Source organism: Cydia pomonella, chromosome 4 (genome assembly GCF_033807575.1).
Source record: "Cydia pomonella isolate Wapato2018A chromosome 4, ilCydPomo1, whole genome shotgun sequence".
NCBI lineage: Eukaryota > Metazoa > Arthropoda > Insecta > Lepidoptera > Tortricidae > Cydia > Cydia pomonella.
This window is the reverse complement of record NC_084706.1, coordinates 22,009,448-22,036,400: the sequence shown is the minus strand read 5'-3', so window position 1 is coordinate 22,036,400 and position 26,953 is coordinate 22,009,448. Positions and strand designations below refer to the sequence as shown.

The 26,953-nt window shown below is 37.0% G+C and overlaps 1 protein-coding gene across 6 annotated transcripts in view; it reads right to left on the bottom strand.

The window, feature by feature from the left end:
- Positions 1-26,953, bottom strand: part of LOC133517253 (teneurin-m) — a 777,194-nt gene that overhangs the window by 232,164 nt on the left and 518,077 nt on the right. For 4 of the 6 annotated variants that reach the window (XM_061850474.1, XM_061850480.1, XM_061850473.1 and 1 more), the window contains exon 3: positions 1,467-1,664. In XM_061850474.1, the coding sequence (XP_061706458.1) occupies positions 1,467-1,664 (198 nt within the window). Of the gene's footprint in view, positions 1-1,466; positions 1,665-24,677; positions 24,714-26,953 lie in introns of all 6 variants that reach the window. The other 2 variants (XM_061850475.1, XM_061850476.1) reach the window with 1 other exon arrangement.

The window sequence follows — 26,953 nt, the reverse complement described above, 5'->3', positions numbered from 1 at the left end:
ATTATTATTATTAATCCAATAAATACTAAATGAAGATATCAAGTAAAGGAAAAGCGACGAATAGGTATTGTAGCGTAATTATTTTCAGAATTAAATTTGTAAAGAATATATTTATCACGGAAGCCTTTAGTTTTAAATCTGCATAATGGATTTGCGTACCCAATACGCCGTTAAATCAGTATTACGAAAATACGTAAGAAGTAATTTTTTATTCGTTGTCGATTTTTTCATTTAGTCAGTTTTGGATGAAAGTTGGTACGTTTGAAGAGTTCCTCATTCTGGGTGAAATAAATATAAAATCACAGTTTGAAAAAAATGTACGAACATTTTCGATTATACAAAAATATGTACTATACGTTTCCGTAACTCAGAGGAAGATTTTGTTGGACATATTGTGAAATTGCGCTTAAATTTTACATAATAATTGTATAAATAAATTTTACTTTACCACTGATTTTACTGATGAATATGACACATCTACCACAAATAAAAAAATGGCTGTGACATACGTACAGACGGATGGAGATGACGAAATTATGAGGGTTTCGTTATTGCCATTTTGGGTACGGAACCCTAAAAATAGCCTAAGTACAATATAAAGCAATTTATCAGAAACAAACAACATTAAATGTAACACGAAAATCGACACTCGCTCACAAAGCGTCGTTCAGATTTCACATAGCGAGTGTAAAGAGAAATAAATATTGAATCAAAGTTACGACGATTTGCTATAAATGTCGACATGTGAAACAAGGATAAGAGAATGTAACCTTATTTCCACTAAACATTTTGAAGTAATAGTTTCTGTATCAATTTGGCTTGATGTTTAACATGACTGAGAATTTTTTTGATAAAATGGTTTTTAAGGCTTAATCTGTCAAACTTACCAGATTATTGCGATAAACTAAAACATATCCTGTCATATTACACTTGTCACTATGTCTGTCACGTTCTAACAAGTATGTAAGTGCGAATGTGATAGGCATAGTGATAAAAATACGATCGGGCTACAGCCGCTGTCTAAGTTAAAAAGTTTTTTCTATATCAGTGGCCAATATATCACCAAATGATTTTAATGTTTGTTGTAATGTTAAGTGATTAACATTACAACTTATTATTAAATTTTACATAACTGTCAATTTGTTAGATTATTTGACAAGTTCCTGTTTTTATTTATTTATTTTTATTCATATTATTGCCGCTGCCAATTTGTTAGATTATTTGACAGTTATGTAAAATGTAATTTATGTAAAATCTCATTTATGTAATTTTACATCATCTGTAAAATTTCATGTATGTAATATTACATAACCGTAAAACATCTCTTATGTATTTTAAAATTTTTCGGTAATATTACAAAATTATTACGTGTTATGTTACACATTACGTATCCCGTTTGGTGTTGGTTATAATTATGTGTTACTTTATCACGTCCATGATACCTATATTCTTATTGTGGGCCTCACCGTTTTGCACAAGCAGAGTGGAGTCCCTCGCCGTCGGCAGCTCCGAGTCCGTGAGTGTGGCGTCGGAGGCGTTGTCGGTGGAGGTGGGCGTGGTGGGCGCGGGCGAGTCGGACAGCCCTCGGCTGCGCGCGCGCCGCCCGCTGCCGCAGCTGGAGCCGCTGCCACTGCCCGAGCCGTACGGGTGGAGCCGGCCCAGGCCTGCAAACGACGTACTGCTTTAGTTTGATATACCTTTTTCCAGTTCTTGCGTTGCGCCTAACTGTCTATTACCGTTAAGTCCGTCTAAGCTCTGAAGTGACAATGTGTGAATTTGTCGTTTCACACTCTGTGTAAAGTTAGCTTGGTCTGACTCTAAAACGCTCGCTAAAATTTATTGTATTTGAAGTTTCGTTCACTGCTCAGTGACGTCTACTTATCAATCGTGGTTGATGCAACTGGTCCTTAGTTTGACAAATTCTAACTAGCCTAATGTTTTGCCGTGTAAATCCTACTTCATTACGACGCATCAAATAGAAATGAAATTATTACGTTATATACAGACATAAACTGGCCTTCACATTAATAAGCGTTTACACATTAATAAGCGTTTATTGCGAGTTCATACATTAGTCACTGAATGCAATCAATGTGTAAATAGGCCCAAAGTTGACCGTATTGACCTTATGTAGATACTTAAGTATAACGAATCGCTAATGAAGTTATGAATCCCTAAGAACAGCAATAAAATCGAATATACAACGTTGATAATACAATTTTCAATGTGGTAGTTAAATATGATCATTTCCTTTTTCCTCATTATTCGCGAAACCAAAACATGTATAGAGAAAACAACATCAAAAGGCAAAATACACGACGCGGCCCGAAAGTAAGGAGATAACAATAAAAGCAAAACAAAGAAACCGACAAGGACATTCTAAACTAGAAAGCTATTATTTTCATATACGTATTCAGATAAAAAGAGCCTTCGAAGTGATCCGAAATAAGAAAAGTAAAAGAAAGCGTAATTAGAAATAATACGAAAAAAGAATTATTCATTTCGGTTTGCGTTGTTTGGTTTGTCAAGCGAGTAATTTACTAAAATTCTATGAATTGTCATAGGTATATAACATGGCTTTAACAGAAACAGTCCTGACTGACATCTGTGAACGATAGGGTGGACGGTCGGTGGTGGGTGTCGTGTTTCGGAGGTTCAGGGGCAAACTGCTGAATCTGACAAGAGCAGCCGATTCAACGGAGCCACGCCGTTTTGTCGCATAAATAGTTTTAATTTTATAAAATGTATAGGTATGTTAGTCTGTAAGGAATTTGTAATATGGGCCTTGTTGCCTGAATCAAAATATTAAATAAATAAATAAAAGAGAAAAGGAGGAAAGTCATAAGACTTTGCAATAAGGTGAATTGTCAATAGTGTGGACGTGCCGACAAAGTAAAGCGTTCAATATATCACAGTTATTTCAATAAACACAATGCCCAGCCTACATAAATATTCTTCAAAAGCTGCAAAGGTCCACTACGAAATGATTTTAATCTAAGGGGTGTTTTTTTTATGACATAGGAGGCAAATGAGCAGACGAATCGCCTGATGGTAAGCGATTACCGTCCCCTATGGACACCTGCAACACCAGAGGGGTTGTACATGCGTTGCCGGCCTTTTAGACAGGAGTACGCTCTTTTCATGAAGGTTTGGAGGTCGTATCGGTCCGGAAATACCGCAGGCGATATCTCATTCCACAGTTTAGCTGTGCGAGGTAGGAAGTTTCTGGAGAAAAGCACACAGTTGAGGACTGCCATTCATCTAAAAAATTGTTTTGTAAATTGAAGGTATAAGTATAACGAAACCTACACGGATGGAGTAGCGGGAAGAGACTACTACATGTACCACTGTCTATTTATTTAACGTCAGGAACTTCTCCATAACCTACAACTTAACTGGAATTAAAAACAAATTTTAAGAACACAGAAAGAACTTAATTATTGCTTGAAATTATAGAAAAAGTGAAATGAATCGAGGAAAAGTTAAAACTAAAATCGCATTTAATGTGCACGAAGAATGAAACCGACTAAGCCAGAAACGTGAAGCGAAAATATTGCTTACGAAAGCCCGCTTCACAATTCCTGCAAAAAAGGTAATAAGGAAAACCTTCTGAAAATGGCACTGAATATTTTTCTACACGTTGATTTACCTTTAATCAGTGTATACGTCTTTGATGTTTAAGAACCTTTAAGTAATGCTGTGGCTTGCTTTTGCTTTCGTGGAAAATGTACGGAAAGCCACTCATGGCGTTTTGCCTTTGCGACTTAGGCAGCCATTGTATTGATTTGAATGAGTAAATATTATTAAGAATTCGGTTACGCTGAAAAACGGAATATTGGTGTAACTCCAATTTGTTGAATTACACGATTGGAAATAATTGGAGTTTGGCCTCACCTGGGGCCAGTAACAGCTTTTGTTGTGAGTGAGGTCAGTGGGGTCTGAAGGGCAGTAAAAGATGATAGAGTGAAGAATAGAGGAGAGAAGTGAACAATTTATAGAAAGCAAATCTATGACGATATATAAACTATAATATAAATATATGATGAGTAATTTTATTTACAATTTAAAAGACCCTAGGAGCTAGGGCCAAAGGCCTTGTGTGGCACTGACTGGTCGACTACGGTAGTTTTCCCGTGAGGCCGGGTTCTAAAGTATGAAGATGGTTTCTTTAGTGCCTGCTATTGGTGGTAGAGATGTGTTGTGTGTGATAAATATATATGTCTGTAAACATTCTGATTTTGGAGTTAAATTGTTTCGTAGACAAAAAAAACCTCATATCTACCTATAATTTATGAAGGTCGACAGAAGTGAAGACCCCTCTGAGTTATATCCGGAGCTGTAATCTTGTTTATTACCTTCAAATTTGCCATCGCGGGATCCCCGAAAATATCTCATTATGGATGTTTTAAACATCTCCAGCATTGCTGATGGATTTCGCAAATCCCACGTCTAATCGTATGAGATCATTAGTGAAAAGTATCAAGATAGAATTAAGCGGGACCAGCCGGTGAAACTTTTTAATTTAAGTCTAACATCCCACGAGGCCCATCTCAAAGGGCCTGAAGAAAATAAAATTAGTTTCGACTGTACCTCATTACCGGACTCTGTAATTGAGTATGCAGACTGCATGTGAAAAGATTTTTTCAGAGCAACTATGTCAAGTAAGTTCTTTATGAGACTTCCGAAGCAGAAAGCTTTGCGCTGAAAAGATTCGAAGAAAATCTTTAAGTTTCGAAGAGACGTTTATTAAAAAATGTTTTAAGCTGCCGCAATTTCGTTAAGACGGGTATTCAGGCTTAGTCTTACACGGTAAATAGGTTGCCGCCAAGAGTTTACGAGCTGCAATTAAGGTTTCATCTCGTATTCTGTATGCGACAGAATTTAAAAAATCACCCTGGTATCTGGGAAACTTGATAATAAGCAACAACTAATCAAATAGCCGCAGACTTGTTCAATGCGATAATTAAGGATGCTGCCAACGGAACCCTTCACAAAGGAGGTCCAAACAAAAAGAACAATGAGCTCGTTAGAGGGGAATTTTTGCCAACTCCCCCCTTTCCACCACTACTCGAGTTTGAGGCCAGTCGCCCGGATAAGGAATGCTAATTGTAAGTGGGTTGCATAACGTTAGGAAATTACGAAATACATGGATTTTTGTACTTTGCCTCCAATTCTCGTAGAACTGGTTGTAGTCAACCTAAATATTTGTCGATATTAATGCCTTCCGTTACAGGCATTAACTAAGTGATGAGCAAAAAAAGTAAGTATTAAATTAATTCACGTATTTTTTTTGGTTAGTAGATATTTTTAATATAAACGAATTTAGGATTTTCTGCTTAGAAAGATAAGTAAGTGCCTAATTGTGTTATTTCGTATTAGTAAGGTAATTTTTATAAAATAATACAAATACTTTTTGCAGTACATAAGGTATGTCGAAAATTTAAAGGGCCATATGTACTGTAAAACGTTGTACAAAACACGTGCGAAAAGGTAATTCGCAATGGGTGGCGATAGATTAAAACACGACCGAAGGGAGTGTTTTAAATCGACTCGAGTTCCTGCTTTTCGCACTTGTATCGTAATGTACTATTACAATACATATTTACAACAACTAAGATATTTTATGTAATTACTTACTTGAACGTAGCAATTACAATCCAACGAATTCAGTTTAAGTAAACTTCAAGTCAAATGAGATGTACTAAAATAGTTAACGAGACACCACAAAAACAATGCAAATTAAACAAAAAAACACTAATCTGTAAGAACATAAAACACAATCGCTCTCGGATAAAATTAAATACAACTAAATTCGCATATTCTGGAGAGACGTGGGCGGCGCATAAATAAAAACAGGAGTGTTGTTTCCTCTGGATAAGAGCACAGGATGTCCGCGCGATAACGGGTGACCGCTCTGTTCGGTACTCAGTTTTTGAATGGATGCTTTAGACGTGAATCATGATGATCATTATTGTCTATAGAGACGGTTTTCGAGGAATTTTCAATAGGTATAATAATTAACTAGAAAAACAAAGACACAAACTAAGAGTATACAGTATGGGGTTCTTCAACAAATGAGTGTACAGATTTTTAAAGGGTCGGCAACGCGCATGTAATACCTCTGGAGTTGCAGGCGTCCATATGTTACGGTGACTGCTTATCATCAGGCGGGCCGTATGCTTGTTTGCCACCGACGTGGTATACAAAAAAAAAGAGTAGACAAAAATACAGTTATACAAAAAGAAAAAAAAAGCGTCATCTTTCCGACTTAAGTACTCGTAAATGCGTTTCAAATACCAAAACTACTTATACCATGTCGATAAAACAAGTGATTGGTCCTGGGTCGTAGTATTCGTCTTTTGTTTTAAGAAACAAAATTTTATCTTGCTTATAATATTATCAAATATTCTCCTCACACTAGCGCAGTGCGAGTAATCGCAAATATTTCGAGTGATCTGTCACCTCCGTATTTCCATCACGAGATTTTCTATTCAGATGAACGTTATGCGTTGTTAGTCAAGCAAGAAATTCTATTTCACTATTCACGTTTGAGGACTCCACGTCATATTCGATACAATCATGTTTGCTTAGAAAAAAAAATCGAATTACAACAAAATTCAATCCGACAAAATAGTGAACTCATAAATATACAATTGGCAAGTTGCTTGCGCTGCGAAATCACGTCGCCGGAGCAGCCCCGAGGAGCGCCCAGAAATAAACGGGGCCCGCTTTCCGCACGTATTGTTAGCTTCGTTACTATCCGAAAAGAAACTACAATTTGAATCCCACAAAGTAGCATAAACGAACCGTCAAACCTGCAGCCCCCGGGGAACCACTGTCACAATTTGTCACTGCGAGCAAACCACGCACCCCCGCCGGAATATGGCCGCAATCTCGTCATTACCATATCGATCCCTGCATCGAATGTTTCGCAACTTCACCGGAATTAAATTTATCGCAATGGCAATTCTTCATTACCAATTTACCTCACCTATGACCCTTTTCTCAGTATGTAAATCAATGCGAGATTCCTGATATTATATTCCGAGCATGGTGCCCCGCGTTAAGGCAAACGTAGAAATTTGTCACATGAGCGATGGTTCACCTACGTGTTTCTTCTCCAAATCCCAAACATAATCCTTTCCAGCGCAAATAAAACACACCTTTATTACTTTAAAGAGAAAAGCTTAAATCCTGCGCGACTGCCTTCGGGAATTTCATATTTCATGCGCCTCCGGGCCGGGATTAGTAGGCGATTTTGCATCTTAACTCCTCAATTCGAGAGTGGGTTTTCGATCTCGCGGGTGCGCGCTTCCCGAACAGAGTTGTAGTTACGCAGAGTGCGACTGTATGATTTTATGCCAGCAAAAGTAAAGAAGGTTGACAAATAGGTCGGGCGTGCCGATGTTCAGTTTTATTAAAATTAAAACGTTCTATCCCGCGTTAATAAAAGGCGGTAAGGTAGAAAATCGCTCGTATTCAAGCGTTTAGATTTACAGCGGCAACACGAGGGATAAGCCGAACATTTTTATTATCATCGCGCTAGTTTATTGCGTCTCGAGCGCAGGCATTAGAAATAATCTTCAAGGCGAGGTAGGTATTTTCTAAAACGGCAACTCTAGGGGAAAAGACGATTGTACACATTTTCACTTTACTTTTTCGGTAGTTACGAGCGGAACGGCTTTGGTGCTAAAGACTCGAGCGCGAGTAGTTACCGCCCGGAATAAAAAACGAGGGTTCGCTGCAAATGGAAAGCAAATTTTCTTAAAAACAAAGCGAGCAATAAATCTGCCGAACCTTAGCAAAACAGCCGAGCCTCGTCCACAGTCGTAACTCACTCTCAAGCGTACAATTTCACCGACAATTTATTCGACATGAACTGTAGTTGTCAAACGCTGACGTCTGCGTATCGAAAGAATAAATAATAGAGATAAAAAGGAGGCTGGAGACAACGGCTTCGGTATTGTGGTCACGTACCAAGCGGCCTCGCAAGCGCAATCTTCGGAGAAAGAATTACATTTATCCAAAGGATGAGGAAATCTCGAGTAATTCAATGTTTAGACGCCGATGAAACGCATGCAGATATATGGGGGCATGGCGATATTGCCACAGCGATATACTTTGAAAATAAATTACTTTCTTACACGAAAAGCTCTAGATAAATGTTCGTTCACGTTCAGTCAATAAATTGTTTCACTGTGGATAAAACCCTCAGTTTCAGTAGAATAATTCAACTGACAGACTTGTCAAATAAAGTTGTTCAAGGCGAGAAATGCAGTGATTATCTGTACAGCTATTGGTTTGTGAAGCAATTCAAATGGATTTATCAGAATGGAAATTAATTTCACAAAACAGTTTATCATTCAGAGCGAATTACTGGATATAATGGTAATAATAAAAAATAACGTTGATGGAATTGAATGATGAATGTTACTCGCTGATCTAATAAGGTTGACAGTTGTGGGTAATGTCGGCGCTGACAGCAAGTTGTGTCGTGAGTAACCCTAGAGGCACAATCAAACCAAATAACTAAGCAGGACTATCCTCGAAATCATCGCGAATCATCCGAACTTACATCCAAAATCCCGGCTGCGAATGTTTGTTTTTGATTTTTGTCTAACGAGACAATGGGGAAATGATGAGCACCGCGCCGTACGTCGCCTCTGGGACTTCACCCCATTCCGACACTACCTCCCCTGTATTATATATCCGTTGGAAACTTAACCTTATCACCTGGAAAGTAGGATTTAAATTGATACGTGGCGGATAAGGATTAACGATCGTTCGTGGTTGGGGCAATCGCATATGGCGTCAAACGGGCTACGGCGAGTGACGGCACGCCACTCGAGGGAGTCGGATTGGCCTCAGTGCTCGACGGGACATCCACTATGTCACTGTGGAGGGAGGGCGCTCGGACTTTACAGATTTAAAACACTAGTTGTGCTTCAATTGCGCCAAGCGAGAACTTTCATGTCTTTTATTTTCAGGCTAACTTTCACACAGAACTTGTAAATGTACCCGGTCTTTTTGCTTATTCTAATAGTCGTCGGCGGGAGGATTTACCGAATCCGGAAATTGGCTTCTGTTACTGATGTTCATTAGCGAGACATACTAGGTTCCGCGAGCTTGCTAATTAGGTGCCCGTCTGTTTACCTTTGTAATCATCTGACATCAAAGTGGGATCTGTAAGTAAGCAAGCTCGGTTTCCAAACTTGGTGATTTATTTACGCTCGGCGTATCGATCGGTGTATGACGCTGGCACGTTTCAGGCGGATTTGCAGGAATCGAGGTCAAGTGGATTGAAGATTTTCATGTCCTTGTTTACTTAACGTTTGTACAAACATTCATCTCGCGATCGTCTGCACCGGAGGGTGCACGCGCAAATATTGTTCCCTACAAACACGCAATTTAATACTGGGCTTTTTCGCTGGCGATCATAACTCGAGCGTAAATACGTTTGTAAACCTTTTACGTTGGGCGAGTATAAAATTCACCCTAACTGCCGGCGTGACTGCCCTGCAAACTGATTTTAATTCCCAACTAGTCATAAAGCGGACTTTTACGGCCCGAAATATCCTTGGCAACACTAAGTGGACTCTGTAATGAGACAACAGTTAAATAATTTACTGGTTAGTTGTTTTTACCGCCCGCTCTAAGTGATTGCTTCGGTCTATATCAGCCACTAGGAATGTATCTTGAAAACGATTTTATTTTTCATTTTATGTGTACACCTAATTTGTATTCGTACTTTTTCTTTTATGGTGGTAAAGATGGAAGGTATAATGTACTGTTGATTATGCGAAGGCATTTGAAAAAGTTTTTTTTTACGATGTTATCGGTATATTGGAGAACGAGATAGAAATATATATTCTACCAGGATACTCGTAGTTAACGCTATTGCATCTCAGATAGAACCACATAGTACACCGGTCTTACTTCAAAGTTAGCAAGATTTAATACGCCGTAAACTTAACCTCACCTCTTAGAACCAAAGGCTGTATTCTAATAGAAAAGCGTCATCACTTAGGACCTTTATATCTATGCGAAACTTGGCCAACAGCTCTACTGTTCCATTAAACGTATGCTTATAATTACTGAAGTCCACAATTCAAATTAAAGGAGGCAACGTAACAGTACACCGGAGGTAAATAATTGAAGTAATTGGCGGGTCGCCGGGTCAATTAATCAATGGCTGGCCGATGCATTACGAATGTACTGGGTCGGAACATGGCGGCCGACAGAATAGTCTGTTTTAGTTTAACCCGGGGCCTAACCAAGTGAAAATAGTTTATGGAAAATGCAAAAAGTTAAATTTTTGCATCTGTCAACGCGGTACATTTTTACTTATTGATTGGCATTTGTCGACAAGGGTGAAATCTTAGGAATGGCCCCTGGCGTTTAAAAGCTGCTGATTCTATACTAGTTCAAAAGATGCAAGAGAGAGTAGAATAGTAAAATTCATAATAATAAACTACATAAAACTTTGGTACGGTAAGACTTGGCTTTGTATTTTGAAGTCTCATATTTTTATGATTGTATACGAACACAAATTTCGCATCATTAAAAATTAACCTTTTCACCACACCAACCGGTAAAGGCCCTCTTGATTGTTCTAAAACGAATGAGAATGTTGCATTTTATATTTATAAAGTAATCAGATGCAAATTTTGAGTTGTTTGGCGTGGTGAAATAAATTGTGTTTCACTCGGAGATAAAGTTTGTTTAACCCTCGTGCCTTGAAACTCTCGCAACGCTCAAGATTTCACTTCTCGAATCTTTCGCATACTCGGATATCAATCGACTCGGCTGTTAAACAACAACTTTGCCCCCTTGTAGAACAAATAACTATTCATCGTTTAACTTAAGCATTCATGTGCTAATTGGATTATTTACAAAAGTGCAATTATTTTTCCGTAACAAACTAGAGAAGCTTCTAACATTTTTAACAAATATTTTATAGGTACCTAGTCTAGACTAGTTTTTCCGTGTTTTCATGCAGTAGAGTCTGACACCCGCGCAGCCTGACATCTGTTACGTACAGGAAATCGATAGAACAAACACGGGACGACGATTTAATGGAGGCCATTTATAATTCTTTTCCAATTCTTCTATATTTGTCACATCACATATATGATTAAATTAACTTTACACACACTAACAATAATTGTTAGTGTCTGTAAAGTTAATTTATTATGAAGTCTAAAATTATGACTTCCGCACACCCAGCAGCTTAAGGCCCTCAGCACACGGTGCGTAAGCGTAAGAGACGCATAAGCGTATCGTAATACGCGCGTAGAACGAGAGCACTACGAGCACGTATAATTCCACACACGAAGCGTCGCCGTAGCGTAGCGTATGCGATTTCTGTCGTCATTACGACAGGCGTAGCGTAATACGCGCATAAAACACAAAACTTCATATCTGACGAGGAAGTAAGATCGTACATACAACCGCCGATGACATCTAACGCCAGCGACTACATGATTTTAACTCTTGGAGGATTTAACAACTGGAGTAGCCTTTAAGAGCTTACCCCTCTGTCGAAAACCTCGGCCAATTGTAATATGTATTCTATGGACTAACGTTTATCTGACATGGCTATTTGTACGTTACGTACAAATAGTCATACATTTGACGTGCCCCTCCCCGCAAAAATCGGCAGACTGTTTTGTACAGAAAATTACAGACAAGGCGTCTCCAGTTGTTAAATCCTCCAAGTTTTAACTAATTAAATTTCACTTATAAAGCGATTACGCTTACGCGACGCTTGGTACCCAGAACTCTATGCGTCTCGTACTCGTAACGTTTTGACGATACGCTCACGCTTACGCTCCGTGTGCTGAGGGCCTTAAGCTGCTGGGTGTGCGGAAGACATAATTTTAGACTTCATAATTGTTATATTATACTCGGTTTCGTCCTCTATATTAGCATAAAAGACACATGTAGTATCGCGTAGCGCATGCCATTTCACACTTGATTTGGCTATAATTCATATACAGGCTGGCCCAAAGGAACAGTTTTCTTACACATATTTTACAAAATGCCATTTAAATATTAATATTTAGGCCTTTTCATCTGTGTCAGATGTTTTAAGCAGCATCTTGGAGACGACACTTGCGTCCGTGGATAGTCTTATGCGAGAGATGATCCCGCGTCCACACAAGCGGCAAAACAAATTAAAACGACAATAATTGAACTAAACATGATTATCTTCAAAATATTATCCTATAGCTTTGATAGACAAACGTATAGGAAAAGGTTAGTTGTGATAAATCTGTGCGTCCATGATGACGCGCAGATTTATCATAACTAACCTTTAATAATATGACGATACGAGTCAAGGCACGCGTCTTCATGAATGACACGATCTTTAAACGTTTGTTAAAATTGTCAACAATATTCCGCAGTATGTTTAATCAATGTATTATTATTCTTTGGACCACCTTGCAAAGGTTTGAAAACGAAAAACTCGTTGATAAGTCCACTTTCAAGGAAAACACGTACTTAACACTCAAGCAGTTTTGTTGACATAATTCCAATCTAAATTAATGTCTTGCAGTCTTCCTTGCTCCGTGAAGTTCCCGAACTTTCCGCGCTTCAGTTACTCAAACATTTACAGTAGTTTTAATGTGTCAGCCGGTGCCAAGGCATTCTAAATAATAATATGAGTAGATACAGTTCTCCATACAAACGTAGTCCCCATTTTCCTCTCTGGATACTGACATTATGGAAAATACTTTTACCTAATTTGATTTATATTAATAGCTATGCCCTACGTTTTACTTTTTTTATCAAACGTAGCGTAAACGGGCATAGCTGTGGTAGATATACAATTATACAACTAATCTTATCTTAATACCCAGAGAGGAAAATGAGCACTACAGTACGTTTGTATAAAAAGGCGATTTCGTGCGGGTAATGAACGCAACTTTTCTAACAAAATAGTCGTAAAATTCTTGAGCGTTTACATTTCCGAATAAATAAATATTTTGCTTAACCATAATATCTCAAAGAGATGAACTCGAGTTGTATCTTACTGTCCTAGCTATAAAAGCACAGTAATATCAACATAAAATAAATATTGTCACAATCAAAACGTCAAGAGAAATCCAGCAATTTAAAAACGTCGATATTAATATTCAAGGACCACAATATAACTCCGTCAGGCTGGAGTTACTTGTACTTCCAAGTCTACAGGGCCGTAAAAAGTGATAAGTAATGTGGACCACCATAAAATTACGGATTCATCCCACCGGACCACTTAAGTTTCTATATGGACATGCGGCGTTGGTGGCAACGATAAGGCCAATAGTGGTAACCAAAAATAAAAACATAAAGAGCCATTTTATCCTGAGCTATCAAAATGGATGCTGGAAGTTTATTGTAAAGTCCCTAGGGCTCCAGCTCGGATGGATAGCTCTATTATGTAGGTGCGGCTGGCACTTTTAGCACAAGTTCTCATTTTACATTCGACATCTATTCTCGAATTGTAGAACCGAATCAGTCGAATTTAGATTTCATTCACGGATATATTTTATTCACCGTTGTCTGATATTTTTGAAAATGCAGTAAATACTATTTTTTTGTGTTTGACATTGGCTAGAAAACTGGTTTTAGGTAGGATGTAGGATTTTATTGATTTTTGTTTATGTTAGTGTCAAATTAATCAATACATTTTTTCAAAACAATGCTGATGTGATGACCAATAAAGTTATCGATGGGCATCCTACTGCTGGATAAAGGCTTGGTCGTGTGTACCCTCATTCAACGTTTTACGCTCCGGTACCAAATATTTCATGGCACTTAATTTCGTATTTTCAACCGTATATTTTTAAGACGAAATATTCAAAACGGTCACTGTGCTTATTGAACTGAATCTAAAAACCCTTAATCAGAAATGATTTTTTAGGGTTCCGTAGCCAAATGGCAAAAAACGGAACCCTTATAGATTCGTCATGTCCGTCTGTCTGTCCGATTATCTTTTCATAGACACAGTATTGGGATATTACAATAGGTACATTATGTTTCGTTTAAAGGAATTATTAATTAATTATTTCGTTATTAATTAATGTTATTTGCGAGTTTGTATTTGCAAAATTGTACCTTTTGATTTTAAATGTTAATTTAATAAGTGTGTTATTGCCATACGATAAATAAATAAAGGAAAACTGTTTAGTAATTTCAGTGAAGTTTCGTAAAATAAAGCAGGAACAGTTCGGAATCCAAGCTGCGAGTGCATCGTAAAACAAAATCATCCAAGAACCCGCCACGCTTTTAAAAGTGCTCTAAATTTTTTTGTTTCCCGTTCTAAACAATAAAGTGATCCAAGTTTAGATGGGAGTGCAGCCAAGCTATTTTTTGTGTCATTCGTTTGTTCAAATTTAGACGTCCATATGTTAGACCGATTTTACGGCATTTTTTTCGTGTTTATATCGTTATTTCCTAATGATTACGCTTCAGATTAGAATGGTGTTCGCGTTCGAAGCGCGTTGAGCGCATACCGGGCGCATATGCGTTCCCGAATTTATGGGGTAGATAAAAGCTATTTTTATTTTTGGAGATATTATTTTATACAGTCATAAAGTGCAACGCACAATCGCCCAACACGTCCTTATCAAAATGCCAGGGAAATACGATGTCTGTGCGCGGTAACTGTCGACTGGGGAGCTATTTGGCCCATATTACCTTGCCTTACCGATCTCAAAATGTGCCGCCATCTTTGGTGCTGACGGATTTGCTGCCTGTGTGATTTATGCCCCCGTTATGGCTATCACGTGCGAGTAAGTAATTGGTGATGACAAGGTTATTAAGTTTTTCAGTTCAGTTTTTATGCTGATGATATTTTAACATTAACCCGACATGTAAGTGGAAACATTTGATTTATTACCTAAAATTTAAGTGCCTGTATAATTATATACATATGATTAAGTTGGTACCTCCCTATGCATAAAACTAAAATGTAGACGTACCTAACGTAAACATAAGTAGTAAAAATAAGTGAACATGACTAAATTGTCATTGCCGTAAAAATTCAAATATTAACGTTTAGTGTTTATTTTGCTGTAATTACCTATTATCAAAAACAAAAAAGCAATTTAACAATGCGTTGGTGTCAAAGTGGAAAATATTAAGCACTCGGGCATTTTATTTGCATAAATCAAAACGTCCAATCGGGAAATGTTAAATGAATTAAACACGCGACTGCGAATAATGCAAAAAGAAATGCACGTTAAAAACACTGCATTCCGAGCAAATTATTTAATCACCTTACAGGCGGGCTGGGAACTGTGGGACACAGTCGCATTCAAATTGCAGTAAGAAATCTGACATGTATTTTTTATTTATGTATCTAAAGATCCAAATGTAGCGAAAGCGCACGCATGTTTGTTTTAGATCGCGCGCCTATTTAGCGAAACTCGTGTAAAGTGCGCAATCTACAGCAAACTAGGAACACACTCACGGAGCATTCGCACAATTTGGAAGCACCTCCAGCGCGGAATAGGCATCTTCGGCCAACACCAACATTGGAAAATCGTCCGCACTCCGCACTACTCTTCTTTAAACTTCGTGGTCGCATTAGCGGACAAACCTTACACTCTCCATTAAAATAGTACGAAATAAGGAGTATCCGTCCTAGCTTCTAAAAAAATAAGAGAAATAACGCTTAAGGTAGCATGAAATTCCAAGCATAAATATATGTGTCTTTGACGACCGGTCTGGCCTAGTGGGTAGTGACCCTGCCTACGAAGCCGATGGTCCCGGGTTCAAATCCTGGTAAGGGCATTTATTCGTGTGATGAGCATGGATATTTGTTCCTGAGTCATGGGTGTTTTCTTTTATAAATAAATAAATATAAGTATTTATTTATTTATTTATGTGTGACGCGCCAAGACTCGCTTACCTACATACAAAGTAACGCAAGGTTTAATTTCAGTAGTATTTTGATGCCCACTTTTTAGCCAAGTCACATTTTAGTGCCCTATTTTTAAGGCTGTCTTTAGTTCGATTCAATAATGTATTGCTTGAAGAACTGTTTAGACACGTCCTTTGTGGCAAAAACACGACACGAAATGAAAGACAACAAGACAGTGCACAGTAAACAATTAAAAGAAATCTTTTAATTACTACTCGCTGCATTTGGCAACTGCACTGAGCTTCGCATAAATTATTTATTCTTTTATTTTCTTGAAGTTATTTGTTAGGCTTTAATTGCGTACTTAGTTCTCTTTTTGTTATATTGTTTGATGTGCTCGTAGCTATATTATTAAAAAAAGCCAAGATGTGAGTTCAAGCCTCCTTGCCGTTCAATTGTCCTAAGTATTTTGGTTGGGAAAAAATGCATAAAGTCAAAAGTAATGTAGTTTGTAACCCACATTATAAAGTTTAACAATAACAATTACATACATTTGTCAAAAAGTAGTGAAGTAACTTAAAGAAGCCAAAGGTCAGTTGCCAAAAGCGCTAGTTCTCCGGTGAAAAACAGTGCAAAACAACGCCGGCAAAGCCCGTCTGGCATATTTTCAGTTGCAAAGGGCTAGGTCAAAAATAACTACTTTACGAGATTATCTTGGCCAAAGCTAAGCAGAAATAAAGCTTCTAGAATATAGTTACGGATCAGTTTTCTTTGAATTTGTTTGTTTTCAACATCGTTTGAAATGCTTGCTTTTAATATATTTTTAATATAGTTGTTTTATATGAAATTATTATATTAACATACTATTTTCTAGCATATTTCCGTTCTTGTGTAACAACCGTGGCTAGGTTTATTCATACGGAAGTAATTGTTTGCATTGTTTTGTAAGAGAACGTTACGTAGTACTTTTATACTGGGGCTTGGTTTAATTAAATTTTGATATGAAATCGCAATTTTTATAAAAATATTTATATTAAATCTAAACTTACTGCATTTTTCAATATTAATGCAAGAGGTGGGTGGACTGTGTGAGAGATGATATAAAACGAACGCGAGTGAATGATGAGATGACGGGCGAGAGAGAGTAATGGAAGAAAAAGACATGCTGCACCGACCCCAAATGAATGGGATAATGGCAAGCGAATGATGATTTCAATATTAATGATGACAAACTGGCATCAGTGGCATCCCATACATTGTCACAAGAATGGCGGCATATGAACTTACTATAACTATGACTAAGAAACCTTCTAGTGGGCCAATACAAAGTTGCATTCCGTCTAGCTCGCGCCAATACATGTGCGAACAAGTACGAGTGAAATCCACGAATTATAACAAAATGACATCATTTTGATTTCGGAATGATAGTTCGAATTGGCCTGTAGGGCGCAATACGGCTTAGACCTTGACCCCATTTCTAGAACTGGTCGACGCTTTATGACAATACAACAGGAATGGTTTGTTCACAGAACAAAGGAATATCTGTAGCTATAAGGTCAAATTACTTCATCGGGAGCCCGGTGGCACGGAAACCTATAAATAAGTATGCGTAATGTTATCAACAATAGATTCTGCCTCTAGAAATATTGTTTTACAAGTAAATATACGGAGTGAGGCGTGTACAAGTTTTTAAAGAATCGGCAAAGTCCTGGAAATTGCAAGCGTCAATAGCGGAATTTGAAGCGCTGGTGGACTAGCGGTAAGAGCGTGCGACTTGCAATCCGGAGGTCGCGGGTTCAAACCCCGACTCGTGCCAATGAGTTTTTCGAAACTTATGTACTTACGAAATATTATTTGTATTCATCTGTGTATATCCATTATGTATATTGTTATTGTCAATAAATAGATTTGATATTTACCAGTCGGTTTTGCGGTGAAGGAAAACATCGTGAGGAAACCGGACTAATCCCAACAAGGCCCTCTGGGTTGGAAGGGCAGATGGTAGTCGCTTTTGTAAAAACTAGTGCCTATGCCAAATCTTGGGATTAGTTGTCAAGCGGACCCCAGGGGCCCATGAGCCGCGGCAAAATACCGGGACAACGCGAGGAAGAAGAATAGGCTATGGTAGCTATGATTATCGATACGACCGATATAAAACTAGTAGCTCTGTGAGCTGTAGACCTCACGTTATACTTAGAAAATGTAAAAGTGAAAAATACTTTGTTCGTTGAGTCGCACAGTGAACTCACAATGGTCTTAAGCGCCATAGACAACATTGGCGCTTAAGTCCTTTATGCCAATTTCCGCATTTCGAAAAATTTCACGAGAATCGGTTAAGAATAGCGAAAATGCCCGAGTTAAAACGGAGAGATTCGGTAACGCTTCGGACAGTAATAAAAAAATGTGAGTTACCTTTTAGATTTTTGCAAAACACGCTACAAAATTCACAAGTCAGTGTATATAGTTTACGAGTTTAGCAGACAACTTCTATGCATAGAAAAAAGCGGACAGAGTCCAGTAAAAGAAAATGAGCACAGCACAAAAACATCAAATGATTCTCCAGTCAGTTGTACCAAAGGGCTACAACTTTTTCCATTCCAAACTTAAACTATAAATCGTCACGCCCCGATGAACCAGCCAACTACTTTATTGACAATTTATGGCAGATTTACATTACTGAGTAAATTACTGGCGGAACTTTCGGGCTGAGTTGACGGGTCGGGTCCTATTGATTTTCGACGAGTTAATGCCGGCCGGGTTGTGTGCCGGCAGATGCTTTGTAAGGTCTGATTGAATTGTCATTTGGTTATTGACTGGACTGTATCTAGAACTAGCAACCTCATATTCAGAATACCTCACGCGTCGAATGATGGTCCCTATGACAGTTCACTTGTTTATGGCAAGGCTCGGAACCGGTTTTAAAAATAACGATAAATACCGGTTTATTTCGGTTTTACTCCGAACTTTTACGCGAACGTTTTAAGAACTTTATTGTAACCTAATTAAACCGGTTTATTCGACGAGCGGTGAGATGGCCGGCAGGCCTGGTGGTGTGCCGCGTAAGCAAACATTAGAAAGTGCAAACTACATTTAGCATTAGCATTTTAATGAAATGCATTTTTATTTTAACCAGAAAAGAAATTTAATAGTCATCTATGGATCGGATTGAAATTGTCTTTGTAATATGATATTAGACAAATAAAATTATTTTCATTAAACGTTTTGATTTGTGTTATCGTATTGTTACATCTATTACAATTTGCTGAGTAATCCTAAAATAAACATAATTGTGATAATTTCACAAATGTATAAGTACAATACAATATACTCTTTATTGACTCCTTGATTGCAATGTGACACAGATTGCAATGTAAAGGTACAGTTCCAAAAATAATGAGGTGCTAAGATTATCATTCTCATATTACATATCTCGAATAGAAGTCGTTGAAGCTTCAAGGGACCTATCCAAGATGGCACGACAAACACAAAACGGAAAGAAAAAAAATATAGGGATGCCAGATGCTAAAAAGCCACGTGACTACTTCCATTCCTTATTTAAGTTTAAATTGGCGTTTTCTATCAACGGTTGTTATCTTGGCTAGGCGTTCAGGGCTGGCTATCGGCTAAAAATATGCGCCTGATCAAATATTGGTTTAGAAAGACAAAATTTACTTTCCCAATTCGACCCAACAAATAGCGCATTGCAAACGGTCTACGACTATAATAAAAAGGACCAGCCATGAATAAAATACGAGAAGGCACCCAAAGATACGTAGGTAAGAATAATTATTCATTTTTTTCTCGCCTCTCGAAGCGCCTTCGCAAAATATGATCGTTCATAACTCGGGAAAGAATTCTCCCGTAATTTAATACTCCCCCTGAAAATAATATGTAAAAATACGCGCGGGAAGGCCACTTTCGGACCATTCCGGCCCATTCAGAACATTACGGGCCATCTCTCCTGCCTTTATCTACCCTGTGAGAATAAATCAGGATATTATTCCCGCGAAATATTATTTCCATATCTAATCAGTAAGAAATATGGATGTGATACGGAAATTATAATTTATGTGTTATTATTTTATCTGATACGTGGTTCTGGGAATGTGGAAGAGTATGGCGTTATCTGAAGTTTTTTTCTCAAAGTTAAATAGAGATAAGACCGTTATTTAGAAACAAAAATGCTACCGTAAGGTTGTTAATGTTACGCTAAGTTTTGTGTTATACATATACGTCGCCGCCGTGTAGGCCGTTTCTATGAACGGCCGCCGATTCTATATTTAAATTGTGTACATTGGCAAACAAATCAGTAAGTAGCAAACTTGTTTTTTAAGTTACTTGTTAGCTTTTTACACGTGCCTTTTTCATGTACCAGACACATTACTAGCCCTAAGTAAATAAAATTATTGTATACATGTAAAATGTCTGTACTGTTTAGAACATTTGACCATCTAGATGAAAGAAAGCTTTTTCCGAATTTATTGCACAGAACAGTGCACAAATTAATTAGATCTACAATTATTTATTTTCGCGTCTATAATTCATTCCCCGGCTAAAGCAGACACTAAACCTCTTAATATCTTAAGGGAAATTCCTCGAGAAATTATAACGCTTCCTCCGTAATTACCAGCGGGTCCAAATTGGATGAAATTTAAGTCCTTAATCAAATCCCCGTGTAATTCAGGCATAACTAAGCTTGCTTTGCGACGCTACCAACTACTTGAGTCTTAGTTTTGTCTTTAATTATACATAGTTTGTGAGTCGCGTTCTTTGATTCAGAAAAGTATTGTAGGAGTAGTATCTTTTAATTTATTGACATATTTACATTTTATGTAAATAAATATTTCACTGATACTACTGATAGGTACTTGGTACTTGGGGTAGCTCCAGCCAGCAGATCCTGCAGCAAGGACTAGGGAAGGGGCTATTTCATGTAGAGAAATATTTTATCCATTAATTCATTCAAAATAATGCAGATTTTTAAAGCAATGTATCAAAACTTTTCGTGGAGTGCTATTGCTTAAGTAATATTTTACTAATCGAGCGAAGCGAAAGTCTTCGCTTCACCTTAGGCAAAAATGCTTTTCTAAGTGTAGCTGTTCTCTAAAGGTCGCATTTTTCAACCGATTCTCATTCGAGCAAATTCTATAATTATATGTTTTTTTTTTGTATAAGTAGATTCAGTTTTTGGTATTTTTTCAAAATAGCGGATCTCGATTCGCGAGGTCACAAAGCCATTAGTACATTAAGAACTATAAATATATGGAGGTCTGTCATAATGATGCGGACTAATTATAAAGTAAGTACATTGCTCTACAAATCGTACATAAGTATGTGGCTCTATCGATTTTCTGCCCTAGACGTTGAATTAAGTCGATCGTGTTACGTTTGTGGTTAGCGGGCGCAGATCACTTGTCGACAAATCAGGTGACGCACGGAGCCACGCTGAAAGTCGCTTACAAGATATTAGTATTAAAGATTTTATATTTTTTGCATGTGTTATGTATTGTAAAGTAAAAGGCCTTTGTTACTAAAATATAGGACTTCATTTCAATCCACACAAGCCTTTCTGAGCTTACTGTGGGGTAGGGCTAGGTCGATTTGTGTAAGATTGTCCCATAATATTAATTTACTTAGGTACTTACAAGATTAAGCATACTCGAGCTCGCCCACAGAGATGCATCATACTTAGAAAATACTACGCACAACTTTTTTTTTGCTTCCACGTTTCTATATCAAAATCGCGTCGACCATGTAAAATAATGTAGGCAAAAATATGTGGAATGTTTTGAAGAATCAAATAGCATGAGATATAAGTGAAAGAATAGATCGTTGCATTGAACTTCCCATAAGTGAGTATTGGTAAAGGCTATTTATCGACCTATTAGGCCTCATTGAGCTTACTGTGGAAGTTAGTCAATTTGTGTAATAACGTCCTATAATATTTATTTTCTTTATTTATTGGTCGCATACCTATGCTTCACAATATGAAATGTAATTGTGGGTAATCTATGGTGTTGCGGTCAGTGGGTACAGGCGAATACCGACCTTAAGTGCATCCAACAGCGTGCGTCAACGAGAAGTTTAATATTGGTTGAATTCGAGTAAGGATATTTATTGTAAGACCAGAAGGGGTAATTATAGACGTTTACCGCCTGGCTGTGTACTGGAACGATATTTCACAAGCGAGTACTGAAATGTCAATACCTCGATATAGTTAAGGTGACATTCTGATTACGATCGTAGCAGCGTTAACGGAGACACGCTAGCACGGCCCGGGTGCAGGCCAAGGCGTCTGACACTTCAGTTTTCTATGCAGAGCACCACGTGATCATCGATCACCCGTATAAGCTTCGGCTTGGACCCGGGCCGTTCTAACGTGAGTCATACTTTAAGGTGATGTTTGGATAGCACCTGCAGCTGCATTGCAGACGATTTATGCATTACTGTTTAGACAACGGGTTTGGTGACTGTGAGCGGCACGACCTCCAACATTTTTGGCAGAGAAGCTGAATTATTGGTGCGCTAAAAGTATTCCTTTCAAGCTGGTGCGGCATTACTGTCAATCTCCTTGATGATATGAGTGACGTGTGTTGTGATGATGACGAATGAGTGATTTCGCCACAGTAATGCATGTGCATTTGCCTTCCGAATGTCAGCTTTAGATTGGATTTGGTCTTATATTAAATAATTATGGTGTAGTCCATATCATGACGCAGCCAGTATATTGTATAAGTGTGTAATAACTGTGTATACACCTCACCACGCATCATAATAATCTTCCCAATGTAGACGTAATTGCTAGAAAGAAATACGAACGACAACGATTTCATGATTGCTGTAATCGTTGTCAAAATACTCAGGGCTATTATAAGTTTTTTTTTGCAATTGGATTCGTAGCGACTATTTAGGTCATCGGACTTATACAATGTCATAGATTGACCGATTTGAACTTGCAAATTGATGTCAATTTGATCTCATTTTTACATAGCTCGAGTTCGAAAGATTAAACACCGCTGCAGGTGCAGGCACGGAGTACAGGTGAGGTTGATTCATCTTACAAAATTCATTGAATACTTGCGCCAATATTTAAAAAGTTAAAAGTTATTTGTCGCTCAATTCTTCTTCCTTATACCTCTCCGTCAAATGATGCTCCCTGTTCCTTCAAGTCTCATTAAGTTGGGATTCATTTAAAATATAATTGAAGAAATATGTAGGTATTTTCCCTATTTTTACTACTGATTTTTTTCTAAATAATGTTTGTAAATAAATTATAGTGCTAAATTCAAAAAAATTCACGTGACAGCTACTCCAAACAAAGATGAACTGTCATAGGAACCATCATTCGACGCGGAAGGTAGCGGTAGGTAGGTATAGTCCGTGTCATCCACAATGACGCGTAGATTTGTCAAATCTAATCTTTGATAACATGACATTTTTTTTAAGTACCTTATTCTGTATGTCAATGCGAGGCAGTAGCGTTTACTGTTTCTTGGACCTAACTAGAACATGTAGGGGTATAAATAACGAACGGGGACATAAAGAAATACTTTCTGTATATAAGCCATATACATAAAATCAGTTTTGCACGTGCATTTGACTATTCTAAAGACTTTTAAAGGGGTGCGTGGACGGGGAATTGCTCATTATGGGTATACATTTGCATTTATTCTCTTCATCAAAGAAACTATATACACATGCCATCTATTTATAAGGGACAATCATTGGTTACTTCATAATTCATATAGGCAGGTTATATACAGGATGATTCAGGAGACGTGAGCAGGATCAAGCCTGCATATTCAGTAAATTTTCAGTAACTGTTTCGTACCAGTATTTGTGAGATTAACGTTAATTTAATTTTTACTGTTAAAAAAAAAGAGTTTTATTTTATTTACGATATTTATGGTCACCCTCTTTGTTTTATCCATAATAAGTGACAAATTGAATGACATCGGAGTGTGGTTACTTTTATAAAATCGTATCTCACTCAAGTGTGACATTTTATTTTCTTCATAATCAAAGTGCTGTCATAACGGATAAAGAGGTTTTATGTTTGTTAATTATGTGTTGTAGGGTATCCATGATTGTAGATAATCAAATTTGCCCTTAACAAAACGTTAAATAACAGATAAAAAGCGTGATTGTTTTACTTAAATATGATGGTGAACGATTCATTAACATTTACTGATTGTGTAGGCTTAGTCCAGCTCACGTCTCATGAATCACCCTGTATACAAACTATTTAATTTTATAAGTAAGAAATATCTTATAGGTACAATAACTTATAAATATATTTTATAAGAAATGATAGTTTACCATGTGAGTTTATTAGGTCAAAAATAAGCACTTTACAAGGTTATAATTATAATCGTTACAGTCAGACCAAGGTAAGTTGGCAGCGATTTTGATAGCCCCCGTCTGTGCAAGTGTTAAGTAAACGTCATAATTACATAAAAGTTTGACGTTTAAAATAACACTTGCAATGTGTGGGCTGTCAAAATCGCTGCCAACTTATTTTGACTCTTGAGGCTTTAGGAGCGCTGTAAGTACGTAATTATATGAATTTTAATTAATTATAATATGTGTATATTTGATCATGTAATAGTATAGTAATATCATCGGTAACATTTTCCTATAAAGGAAACATATTATTTAGTTAAAATGGAAATAAATGTATTGAACAGAAATAAATATTAGTTATTTAAACAAAACATATATAAACATAAATATAAAATATGTGTATGAATCATGTAAGCAAAGCCAGGTCGTGCCCAGTCGGGAAGCGGTGAGAAAAGGTGGGTAAAGAGTTACTTGTTTCTACCTTCACCGTCAGATCATCTCCGTTGAGGAGTTGCAACTGGAAATGAAAAAAATAAATTAGATGAAACAATAATTCAACTGGAGAACTGGTTGAACTTCAAAGTCGTCTAGAGAATATTGTATCTTGTTATTTGGTCATTAATGTTAAAAGAGGCCTTTACTCGTCAAGAGGTCCTTAACAATAAAAAAAAATGACTAAACTTATTGTACAAAATTACCACTGATTTGAAAATGCATGTAAATTAGTTTGATAATATTTAATTTAATAATAATAATAATTTATTATTGTATTATTTATTAATTTAATTATGAAATGTATTATTAAGGAATTAAATGGCTTAAATAAATAAATGTTAAAAGAGTAATATTGAACTAAAGTGTAACTTGAACTTATTATACAGTGAACTAACGTGGAAGAGAGCAAGAATTAGCCACCACCATCACGTTATATGCACTGTCTCGCTCGCACACCGTGTGCAGATCAGCATCAGCATGTTAACCACGAAAGAATTGTTATGACATATAAAGTGATGCAATTAGGGAACATATCATTTTTTTTTAATAGTCAAATTACCGTACAAAAGAATCTAGCTATTCAAAAGTTGCATATATTCGAGAATTTGTGGCGGGTAGGGCCGTGATCCGGTGGCTTAGAGGTTAGCCGGAGCCGAAGCTGAAGATGCCGGTTCGATTCCTGCCTCGGCCACTAGAGGGCTTGGTCACTTTTTCTTTATATGCCTTCTATTTCAGTTTATGCTTAAAATTATGCATTATAGCCGCTATTCAATATGCAATAAAGCCGTGTTTGGAACACCTTGTTTGCCTCCTGCATTCCTTTTACAGGATATGCAATACTTATGATGTATGGAAACATTGTAACTTATTGTAGGTATGCAAAATTGACGTAAAAAATATATTACGATGGTAGTGTAGCCCTAGACTTTGCTAAAAAAAGGAATATAAGTATTGGTTACCATAACGACTCTGTTTGATTCTCTCAAACAGAAATCTGAATAATCATACTAAGTTCATGAAACAAAAGAAATAAGTATAGACAATGAAATATCTGTACAAAAGCTTTCAATTCAAAGTAAATACTTGAAATTTAATATCCTTGTGAAATTCCACCAAAACAAACCGAATATATATCTGAAATCAGATAATATGAAACAAAGAACAAAGCAAAATCCAAAATCTTCTGCAATCGAATGCAGTGAATAAGATAGCGATCGAAGCATCCTTGAGGGTGAGAGGGACGCAAGATATGCGGACACTACGACTAGTTGCTTCGAGACGTGAACCGAATTTTAAATGTCTTAGAACGTATTCTCTTTTTTGTGTATGTTGCGGGTAAAAATTTATGTAACTGGCATAATGGCTTATTTGTAAATCACTTTTAATATTGTCGGTACACTTGTATTGGTTTCGAAATCACTATATTTCAGATATAGTCATAAGTTTTAACATAAATTATTGCATTTTTATAGCTATTTTAAACTTCGTGCGAAAATGCCTCGCGTCCGTTTGTGTGGTCATGGTTAAGTAGACGGTGGTAGGGTGGTAGATATAGATTACATACTTGCAGTTACGAATTTTCCCTTGAACCTGAATGATATTGTTAATTCAGCACTACATATTATGATTAGCGATGACAATTACAAAAATTAATCACAATGACTCATTTTATACAAAAACTCTCACACGGTTGCAATTTAAGATGAATTTATTCAGATACATGTAAATTGTGAGTAAAAATACCGGGCGCCGATTTTACTTTTGATTTTTTTCTGTTTACGACAGCCAACATGGCATTGATAGTTCCATTCGGCCAAATAATTAAAAAAGTTTTTAGTGATATATCGTATTATTTGGCATTTTCTTTATATAATAACAAAATAAATATTTACTTTACATCGTGTAGTAATTTTGTACGCAATAAATGTTTAATGGTGAAATAAATAAAAACATTTTTTTTTGAACTTCTAAACTCTTTGGTGTGGACGTATGGACGACGTACGAGTATGGTCAATGAGGTTGTTTATGCTGCTCAAAGAAATATGTCATGAAGTGAAAATGGCCCATTGGAGAATTTTGCACTTTTATTTTATCGAAAATATTGATAATCCTAATGTTTATACTGAAATCAAGACATTTTTTAGAATCATATTAACGTATATATATGTTTTATTGAAACCATTATTTCCATGATTCTTTGTTATTGTCATCATGTCAATTATAGGACGCAACAGAAGGATTTAATCGCTGTAGGTACATAAG